Source organism: Cebus imitator, unplaced genomic scaffold, assembly GCF_001604975.1.
Source record: "Cebus imitator isolate Cc_AM_T3 unplaced genomic scaffold, Cebus_imitator-1.0 Scaffold99, whole genome shotgun sequence".
Lineage (NCBI taxonomy): Eukaryota > Metazoa > Chordata > Mammalia > Primates > Cebidae > Cebus > Cebus imitator.
In genome coordinates this window covers 5469228-5480736 of record NW_016107414.1, presented here as the reverse complement: position 1 = coordinate 5480736, position 11509 = coordinate 5469228, and the positions used below count along the sequence as shown (strand labels likewise).

The following is an 11509-nucleotide window of genomic DNA, read 5'->3' as shown; positions in this document are numbered from 1 at the left end:
AAAAAAAGCAATCTGGGTGAGCATAAAAGCATAAAAGTAATTTGAATGGAGGTAAAATCTGTACAAACTCAGAAGTACAAGGGTACAAACAAAGGAGTAAGCAAGGTCCTGACTAGATCTGTCTATATAAGTAGGTGTTGTTCTGCCACTTCTCTCCATCCTATCACCATTCTCCTGGGCCCTCTTTCCATTGCTGCAACTAAACAGCCAACACTCTTCAATAGCTTCCTTCCCTTCCAGGCCTTCAATGGCCTTTAGCCTCCTCAATTTTCTCGGCTGGCCTCTGCTTTCTCACCTGCCTAGGCAGCCTGCAGGAATTACTGCATCCTCTTTTCCCTTGTGAGCTCCATGATGCTCTTTACCAACAGGAACAAATGGGATGCTGCATAACTGGCAGATATCTTCGCCCTTGTACCTGAACTAGAATTCCCCAAATTGGTGTCCCATATCATCCAACTTTTGCTATAAGTTGAATAAAGTGAATTTTCTGTACCTAGCTCATAAAAGATGCTTAGTCAATATCTGCTCTGTATCTACAATAGGCAAGAACAGCAAAACTCTGAGTTGTTGCAATGATGATTTCTATTAAATCATTTTCCAAACTTATATTTTATATAACTCCAATTTTGTGGGTCTAAAATGTGTTACCTCGAGGGAAAACAAGAACTGTTTGGTTAAATATGCATAGAAAATACTGGGTTATACCAAGTTAAATGAGTTTCTTTACCGTAGGATTACTGATGGTACATTTTTACATTTATTTATTTTTTGAGACAGGATACCACTCTGGATGGTGGTGTGGTCTTGGCTCACTGCAGACTCCACTTCCCAGGCTCAAGTGATCCTCCTATCTCAGCCTCCAGAGTAGCTGGGACTATAGGCATGCACCACCATGTCTGGATAATTTTTGTATTTCTTTGTAGAGACAGAGTTTTGCTATGTTGCCCAGATTGGTTTCGAACTCCTGGACTCAAGCAATCTGCCCTACCTCAGCTTCCCAAAATGCTGGACTTCCAGTATGAGCCACTCCACCAGGCTTGATGATACATTTAAGAAGTTAAAGTGAATCTCAAATGAGAACATTGGGGAACTGTTAACTGAGGCATTTGTCATATAATCTTTTGACTTTTTTTCACAGAGCATCTCCTAGGCCTTAATTCCTTCTCTATAAGATGACTTACTTCATAGGGCTAATATGAGGGTTACAGGTTAAGACATATAAAAATGCTTAGAACAATGTTAGGCATATAATAACCACTCAAGAAGAGTTAACTATAATTACCACTACATTGCCTCATGCTAATATTAAACAATATTCCCAGAAACATGAAATGAGAAAATTTTTACTTATGGAAATTCCCACTGTTACCACTAAGTGCATGGCACAAGTCCTCTCTTTGCCTGAGAGAAATTGTCTTAAGCCTACAAATAATAGACAAAACGTATAGAAATACTCAATATATGTAACAGGCTTATCGACAAGAAACATATATATGCACAAAGTTAAAAAGGGTCATAGGAAAAGTCTGGAGTACTCTGAAGACTATGTTGGCAAATACTATGTGCCAGTAACTATATACACAGTCGTAGTATGTACATGACTAGCACATATATAACAGTTTAATTTAAAAAAAACTAAAAAAAGCATAGATAAGGTAACGCATATTCAAAGTAACGCATATTTCCTTGAATAACAACCCAAATATTATTTCCTAATCACTATAAAACAACTGGGAAACCCACTACATGTTTCTAAGTAGGCTTTCTCAGGTACACTGGCTCATGCCTATAATCCCAGTACTTTGGGAAGCTGAGGTCAGGAGTTAGAGACCAGCCTGAGCAACACAGAAAAACCCTGTCTCTATAAAATATTTAAAAATTAGCCAGGTGTGGTGGTATGCACCAGTAGTCTTAGCTACTCAGGAGGCCAAGGCAGGAGGATTACTTAAGCCCAAGAGTTTGAGAGGTTACAGTGGGCTTTGATCACCCCACTGGACTCTAGCCTGGGACACAGAGTGAGACCCTGTCTCTTTAAAACAAAACAAAACAAAAAAACAGAAGTGGTTGTTGCCATATTTTGTTTAAGAGGTATTAGAGGTAATTGGTTGAATTTATCTTCCAGATATGTCACAATCTAAAATTTGCTTAAACAAACTCATGCATCTTACACAGTGGTACAATTCTTAAGCGAGATCTACTAAAATTTATACAGGAATTTTGTATAAATTTACAAAGGAATTTCTATCTAGTCATCTGGGCTGGTTTTAGAACTATATAAAATTTTCTCAGAACAAAGAAACGGACAAGTACAGTGGCTCAAGCTTGCAATTCCAGCACTTTGGGAAACCAAGGTGGGAGAATCACTTGGGCCCAGGAGTTCAAAACCAGCCTGAGTAACATAGTTCGAAAACAGCCTTGTCTCTGCAAAAGAAAAATTTTAAAATTTAGCCAGGCATAATGGCACAGTCCTGCAGTCCAGCTACTCAGGAGGCTAAGGTGGATCGCCTGAGCCTAGGGGGTTGGGGCTGTAGTGAGCTGTGATTATGCCACTGCATTCCAGCCTGGGTGACAGTGAGACCCTGTCTCAAACAACAAAACAAAACAAAAAAACTGAGAAATGATCAGAAACAAAAAACTAAGCTATAAAGAATTAAATGGGTTAGTGGAACTAAATTTTAACAAAAAAAATGTGCATTTTATAAAAGTCAACTTCCCAACTAAACTCATAACACTGATGGCAAATTTTTCTGGTTTTAAAATACCAGGATTCTAAAGCTATAACCTAACAACAAATCACTGCTTCTAACATCTAGTGTCTTCCCTTTATTTTATGAGCTATTTATTACAAACAACCTGCTAATCCTCACATTAAAAAACTTTAGGACTGGGGTCAGCAAACTATGGCACAGGCCAAATACAGCTTGCTGCCTGTTTTGTACAGCAGATGGACAAGAATGGGTTTCTAAATTTTTAAAGGGTTATAAAATAAAGCGAAACATATGCGACAGAGACCTTATGTGGACTGCAAAACCTCAAGTATTTACAACTTAGAAAAGCTTTCTGACCCTGCTCTAGAATATTTATCATAGCTTACTCAGTAATTTCAGATAATTCTTATCAATGAGAGGGTCATAGTCAATTACCAAAATCCACAGTAATTAAGAACTGAGTGCCTTTATAAAAATATTTGTTCTCTTCATGCATACCACTAGTTTCAATAACCAATTATTTCTTAGAATGCTAGCACAAAACCCAGCACATTAATGGAAGCTTAAATATCAAACTTGCACTGCCTGAACAATAGTGCTTGTTATAATGGCAGCCCATACAAAGTGGTGGTATAGCCTGGAAACAGAAAATCCTTTTCTCTCATGGGAATTCAGACCAACTGGTAAGTGAAATAAGCTTTCTCATATTGCATCCCCTCCATATTTCACTTAACTAAAATAAATAATTCTCCTTTGATTTTTCTGAAGTCTACCACAAGTGAGATAAATGTATCTACAAATCTCTAATGTGTTTTCTCATTGAGTTTTCTTACAGAGAGTTCTCAAAGTACTCAAAAGAAAGCAAACTCAATACTCACTCGAGAGCAGGTCTCAGAACTCTGACCTTTAATGCCTCTAATATTCTATTTAACTCCACAAATGGTTCTTTCTGACTTGGGTCTACAGAAAGACCAGATTCCTGAAAAAAACAGAAAGAACTTTTGTTAGTAGCAATCAGGGTAAGGAGATAGTGGTAAAAGTATATTCTAGATTGTAAAATATGGGGCAAACCATTAAAGATAATTTCCTAGAGGCTGATGACTGCCCCCTAGTACCATTCTTCCCGTCTTTTCCACAGCAGAATCCCCAAATTTCAGTAGGGTACATAAGCAAATGGATTAAAGCTGGGTATGGCTTTGTAAGACAAAGTCCTGACCAATGAAATGTAAATGTGCACTCTGCCCCTTCCTGGGATACAAAGGTGTGGCTGGAGCTTTGGCTGCTCTTCTGGACCCTGAGGATAGGAAACACCCTGGGAATAACAGAGTTACAAGGTGCTAAGTCCCTAAGAGTTTCACGGAGCAGAGATACCAAACATGCTGTGGACGTCTTACTACCTATTTCTGTGCAAGAAAAAAAACTTCACTTTTGCTTAAGCCACTATGATTGTGGGTCTTTTGTTACTTAAAAGCAAACTATCTTCAGTGATGGTTTACTGCAGGACATTATATGGACACACACACAAAAGCCCTGTAAGGTACAGAGAAAGACCTGAGTTATCATTTATTTGAATTGTTTAAAATAGAAAAGCCTTAGATTAGAGGTTTGGTTTATAGGCTAATTTTAAATTATTTAATCCTTTTGGTCCTTCATTTTTCTAAATAAAAATGCAACAGCACATGGTGGCTTAGAACAGAGTGTGAAGACACATGAATAGGGGCCTGAATCCCAAGTTCTTTCACAAAGCACCTGTTAAGGCCTTGGGCAAGTTACTTACTTCTCCAGACCTTAAACTTTTCATCTGTAGGATGGAAAAATAATTTGTATTTCATGGGACTGCCGCAAGGAATAAAGGCAGGGCTTGGCTTAAGGTAAGCACTCAATATATGGCAGCTGCTACTATTATGACTACATGGTATTGGTAAACTATTCTAGAGCCCTAAGCTCATGTGTGATAGAAATAAAAGACAAATGCTGCTAACGCGAAGTAAAATTTTAGCTGGAAATCCATTTGATAAAATTGTTTAAGCTGGGCTAGATCAGAAGAACAAACATCAATGTTTTTGTCTTTTTCCTCCTGTCTGCTATACTAACCTTCTCTATCAAAAAGGGAAATGAAGAAAGGATCACTTCTGAGCCCTCTGATTCATGACCTGGGACTAACCTTCTAGGACAGGAACAAGAGAAGAATAATTTGGACAACAAGTTCTAGAACTGTATTTTTGTCACTTAAAAATTCCCCCAAAAATTCCTAGTAAAATGAGGTCATCTCTAATAATTAAAATATTAAAAATCTATCTATAGCTAGAGGAAGGCTCAAAACCCCACCCTGCAAATACTGTAAACTTCAAGGAGTCTCCTTCTTTTTCAAATCCTCCCAGTTGGCACACTGTTACCTGACAGAGCTCCTCAGCTACATCCAGCATTCCTTGTCGAAAGAAGTGCTCCACCATCACCTCATTGAGAAGTCTTTGGCTGTCTGCCTGCCAGCAGCCATCTATTCCCACACTGCTAATGTCAGAATCAAAATTCTGGGGAAAAAAAACAGAAAGAAAATCATAAATAATTTTCACTCCACTTAATAGGAAAAAAAATGGTCTTCATTTCAGTCTGAGATACCCTCAATAAGTACCCAACTACAATTTATCTATACCATATCAAAGGAAGGAATTTTTCCACTGCTCGTTTCTAAAACATGTCATATTAGAAAAGTAAATACGTGTATTTTTAGAGAGTATTTTTTAAAAGTAGATTTAATAATAGTGCCCATGAATAAAATAAAATAAGTGAATGAACTGATTTCTAGACATTATATACAGCAATATTTTTAGAGGAATGCAATGACCTATAAGCATGCTCACTGCAGCACTGTCTGTAATGGTAGGGGAAAAAAGGAGAAAAAACATGAGAATCCATGGCACAACCCAACAAGTGCAGTATTGAGATCAGAAGTGGTTGGGGGAGATGGCTAAGTAGTTAAGAGAATGGTCTGTGTACACCTTTGGGTTTGCCTTTGAGCTATGCACGCATGGTCCTGGCTCTAAACAGCAAACTACAGATTTTAAAAACTGAACTAGGGAATAGACCTAGTTCCTAGATCCCAGATTGGCTACCACGTGGTACACACACAGGACAAATCTAAATAACTGTTAATGGTTTTAGGAAAAAAACTAACACTGAAACTACAAGCCAGAGAAGACTGGTCAGAACTTGTGGCCTGAATCCAACCAGGATGATTGCCTGCTAAAACAAAAATACCAACAATCTCCATAGAACTTAAACAAGACCCAGAATACTATTAACACAATATTCCAACTGTCCAAGATATGCTTCAAAATTACTTGGCATATAAAGATCAAGAAAATCTCAATTCACGTGGAAAAAGATGACCAACAGACACCAATGCCAACATGACAGAGATGTTGGAATCATCCAAAACTTTAGAGCAGTTATTACAAAAATAAAAACACTCTTGAAACAAAGAGAGAGACTTAGCAAGGAAAAAGAAAAGACAGTAACCAAAATTAAAAACTCATTGTATGGACTCAACAGCAAAAGCAAAGTAGCAGTGCAAAAGTCAGTGAAGATCAGCAGAAATCATCCAGTCTGGGCTGGGTGTAGTTGCTCATACCTGTAATCCCAGCACTTTGGGAGGCCAACGTGGGTGGATAACAAGGTCAGGAGTTTGAGACCAGCCTGACAAACATGGTAAAACCCCGTCTCTACTAAAAATACAAAAATTAGCTGGGCATGGTGGCATGTGCCTGTAATCCCAGCTGCTCAGGAGGCTGAGGCAGGAGAATCACTTGAACCTGGAAGGTGGGAGGTGGAGTTTGCAGTGAGCTGAGATCGCGCCACTGTACTCCAGCCAGGGCGACAAAGCGAGACTCCATCTCAAAAAAAAAAAGAGATCATCCAATCTGAACAACAGAAAAAAAGATGAACAGAGCCTCAGGGACCTGTGGGAAAATCACAAAAGATCTAATGTGTGTCATCAGAATACTAGAAGAGAAAGAGTATGATATAGAAAAAATATTTGAAGAGTATTTCCCCAGTTTAGCAAAAGACATAAACCTACAGATTCTAGAAGCTCAGTGAGCTCTAAAAAAGATAAAATCATAAATTCAAAGAAATCTGACCCAAACATCTCATACTCAAACTGGTAAAACTAAAGATAAAGCAAAAAAATCTTGCAGGCAGCCAGAGAAAAGTGGCATGTTACTTACAGGGGAACCTTGATTCAAATGACTACAGATTTCTCAACAGAAACTATGGAGGCCAGAAAGAAGTGGCATGACATCTGTCAAGTACTGAAAGAAAAGAACTGTCATCCTAGAATTCTATATTCAGTGAAAATACCCTTCAGGAATGAAGATGAAATACAGAAATTCTCAGACAGAGGAAAACTGAATTTGCTGCCATCAGACTTGTTCTAAAAGCATTGCTAAAGTATGTTCTTCAGACAGAAGAAAATGACACTGGAAGGAACATGAAACATCAAGAGTGAAAGAAGAGCAAATGTACATCACAGTGTGAAAGCTTTCCCTGCCTAATTCCACTTTGGCATGCTTTATCTTTCATAGGCATGGCTCCCTAATAAATGTTTTGCATTTCTTTTTAAAAACTTATAAAGTTAACCAGACAAGGCCATTTAGATTTAACTAAAGTTGTAATCCTAGTCAACCAGTGCTTAAATACAGTCCAATCAACATGGGATTATTTTACAGGACATACAGGAACAGGTAGTAAGCAACCAGCAACTGCAAACAACCCACGATTTACAATCACAATGCAGGAGTGCTCTTCTCCAAAATTAACCACATTTTTCTCCCAATAAAAAAAATAGGGTAGATAAAGAGCTATCTACTCTATTTTTAGATGTCAAATCAATAGCCTAAAACTGAATACATATGTTAAGGTTTGGAATCACTCAAGACAAAACAAACACAAAAAAACCAATAGTACTGCAGTCTTAATTGTATTCATTTTCTTTTCATAGACATTTTTCTTAGCCAAGCACAACCTAAAGAATAGAAGTAACACGGCTGGGGGTGATGGCTCACTCCTGTAATCCTAGCACTTTGGGAGGTCAAGGCAGGAGGATCACCTGAGGTCAGGAGTTCAAGACCAGCCTGGCCAACATGGTGAAACCCTGCCTCTACTAAAAATACAAAATTAGCCAGGTGTGGTGGCGGGTGCCTGTGATCCCAGCTACTCGGGACGCTGAGGCAGGAGAATCACTTGAACCTGGGGAAGCCGAGGTTGCAGTGAGCTGAGATCACGCCACTGCACTTCAACCTAGGCAACAGAGCAAGATTCCATCTCAGAAAAAAAAAAAAACCCAACCAAAAACCGAATAGATACAATACAAAGTACCTAGATCCTAAAGCAACAGCATCCATGTACATAATGAAACGACTGTTACCTAACACTGAAGAACCACAACTGCTTATATAAGATTATCATGTTTAATTTCTATTTATCAGATTCTGCTTGTTGAGAGCTAATTTTATAACAGTTCATCAGTATTTTTAAGTAAATTATTATAACTTTACGCTGTCTATAACAACTAGAACACTGGATGTGGTACTACTTTCTGCTTCTTCTGGAGTAGAGGCTCAAAGGCTGATTGACGTTATTCTCTCCCAAATTCTACTTCCCCAAGAGCCATTCAAATGAATAAAGAAATGGGTTTCTGAAGATGACAATTTATTACAAACTCAGGAATCTGCCTATGACTCTCTAAATGTCTAAATGCACAGTATAAGCAAAGAATCAATGAGATTAATTAAGAAAGTTCTCTCACTAATTTATCAATTGCATTAAATCCGAATATAACCTTCAGGTTTCTACCTACTCATTTAATTATTTTTTCCCCCAAGCCCATCACCCCTCAACAAATTTATCAGTACCTATTCCTTAGGAAAAATTAAACAACTCTGGAAGATATGCTGGTCAGTTCAAAGCACAGATCACATTGAAACAATTTTATCTGGTAGTATATATATTAGGTCAGAATTTTAATAAGCTACCATCTTACAGTATCTGCTCAGATCAAACAAAATAATCCCTTGAATTCTTTCCTTAATATATATATTAAAAGTAAACATCAATTACCTGGAAATTACAAAAAAAAAGTTTAATATTTAAACAGTTTTCCTTGGGTTTGCTACAAAGTTTTACAATGATGCCCTTTGTGTACCTGTATTTCCTTAAAAGGCTTACTTTAGTCACTACTATATGGGTAAGAAAAATCAAGCACTCTTACACTCAAAATCTAACTACATTCATGATCATAACTTATTTTCTGCTCTTGGAAAATAAGCATGAACGAGCAATGCATTCAATTGTTTTCTGGACATTTCTGAGCTCCCTTCTACCATTCTGATTTTCCAGTATAAACTACTGAGGTAAGATAAGTAAACTTCCATAGCTTATTTCCTTGTGAAATGTATTAAAAATTAAAGCTACAATTATAAAATATATAGAGGTTAAGGAAATACAATACAGTGTCAAACTCCTTTTGTTGTAACTGCAGTGTCTTACTCACTGTTGCATCAGAGCCAGCATCAGTTCCAGCTTCTGTTGCTAGGTAACCAAACTCGTTTGCATGGCTGTCCAGAAAACCCGCAGCACTGCAAATGAGCCAAGAGGTGGCTAATGAAGAGAAATATTACCTATTACTAACATCTTCTGTCTTACTATACTTTTTTCTTTTCATATTTTTTAAGCAAAAAAAAAAAAAAAGCTTTGGCATCTTGTTCTTAATTGGGAAGAAAGGATCCAAACAAGAACCAAAAGCAAAAAAGCACACATTCGAGGGTGTGTCCATCCAAAGAGGATGTTCTGACTTGGAAAGAGAAATCCAGGACATACTAAATCTAGAAGCTGAGGCAGAAGAGGAGTAAATAACTTTAATACAACATCATTATGAAATTGTGAGATCTAAACAGACCACCCTGCCTCTTTGGCCATATCATGAACATACAAATCAGTCAGAAATGGCTTTCACTGTTTACTGTCAAAAACCAATCCGTTTCTCAAATATATTTTATAAAATTATAATGACTGAGCAGACAGTGGTAACAATATATAGTAAAACTCAGTATTTAATTCCTAAGTGCCAATTCCCTAATAGTATTAACATGTATTTTGAAACTTCTCCAACTACTTTGAAGAAAAATTAGTGTATGAACCTAACAATGTGCTACTGTTTTACCTACCAGGAATTAATTTCCCTTCTAAGCATCCAGTTATTCTGGTTTAGCAGTAAGAGGTAGACTGCAGAGGATACAGAATAAGAAGACCTGGATTCTGGCTCCCCTCAGACTAACAGACAATAGCTACTTCACATACAACCCACAAAAGATTAGTATTCAGAAGAGTTTGAAACAAACACACACCTCTCAATAAGAAAGACAACAGAAAAAATGGACAGAACATGAAATGCACAAATGGGAAATTCCTAATGTTAAACATGAAAAGATGCCCTACCTTCGTGATGGTCAAAGAAAGGCAAAATTAGTACTAGATACTATTTCACACCCATCTGATTAATTTTTAAACATTTAAAGTCTGATAATACCAGGTGTAGGTGAGAAACGAGGGAAAAGGAAGTGTCATACATGTTTGGCAGGACTGTAAATTGGTATAAACCCTTCAGGGAAAAGTTTTGCAATACCTAGTAAAGCTGATCATGAGGCACCTGTCCTATGATGAAATAATCCATATTTAGGCATATACTAGACAGCAGTGCTTTACAAGCCAAGGATTGGGAAATAAACTTGGTAGTGTGTCATCATCAGCATTTTGTAGATGCAGTTTTTTGATGCAGACATTCCATATTCTCCTCATGGTATTCATTCCTCATCTTTGGTTATCAATTTTAAGAGAAAGGTAGATTCACACTGTTATATTATTACTTTATTTTTAAAAAGTGGGGGAGTAATGTGCCAAACCACTCTGCCTGGCCTTTCTGTCACATTTGTATTCCTATCCCTCCACTATTATCTTCCTTTCTGTGGCTATTTTATTAAATCTCCCAAGGATGATATGCATCTCTCACCATTCTATGGAAAGGGGAAAAGTTCTTTTTCTTTCCTTAACACTAAGATTCTTCTACTACATAAAGACTTATTTATTACATAATTATAAACTTTTAAAGCTAGTATATATCTAACTTTAACCAGTCTATCTAAACCAGGCTTGTCCTACCTGCAGCCCACATGCGGCCAAGGACGGCTTTGAATGCAACCCAACACAAATTTGTGAACATACTTAACACATTATGAGATTTTTTTGCAATTATTATAATTTTTTAGTTCATCAGCTGTTGTTAGTGTTAATGTATTTTAATGTCTGGCCCAAGACAATTCTTCTTCCAATGTGGCCCAGGGAAGCCAGAAGATTGGACACCTCTGATTTAAATTATAATTTAAGGCTAAGCACAAAATCTTACCTCCTACTGTTATCTTTTCCTTCTCGTATACTGCACACATACCTACATAAAAGGCAGTTCTGGACTGCTCACCCAGAGCTATCTTAAAATATGCTATATGTCACTTCTTTTTACTATTATTCTATTCACTCCTTAATATAGTCAGCATTTTGCCTCACCAATGTAGACAATCCACCTAGTGTCAAAAGATCTGTTTAAACAATGATGTTTAAAATTTTTTTAACTGAGGCCAGGCGCGATGGCTCATGCCTGTAATCCCAGCACTTTGGGAGGCTGAAGCAGGTGGTTCGCCTGAAGTCAGGAGTTCAAGACCAGCCTGGCCAACGTGATGAAACCCTGTCTC

General features: G+C 37.4%; 1 protein-coding gene across 4 annotated transcripts in view; it reads right to left on the bottom strand.

Moving 5' to 3' along the window:
- The window catches only part of RMND5A (required for meiotic nuclear division 5 homolog A), a 68819-nt gene that overhangs the window by 29941 nt on the left and 27369 nt on the right, over positions 1 to 11509 (bottom strand). For all 4 annotated transcript variants that reach the window (XM_017536643.2, XM_017536648.2, XM_017536645.2 and 1 more), the window contains exons 3-4: positions 5105 to 5239; positions 3587 to 3687 (exon numbers count right to left, since the gene is read on the bottom strand). In XM_017536643.2, the coding sequence (XP_017392132.1) occupies positions 3587 to 3687; positions 5105 to 5239 (236 nt within the window). The remainder of the gene's footprint in view (positions 1 to 3586; positions 3688 to 5104; positions 5240 to 11509) is intronic.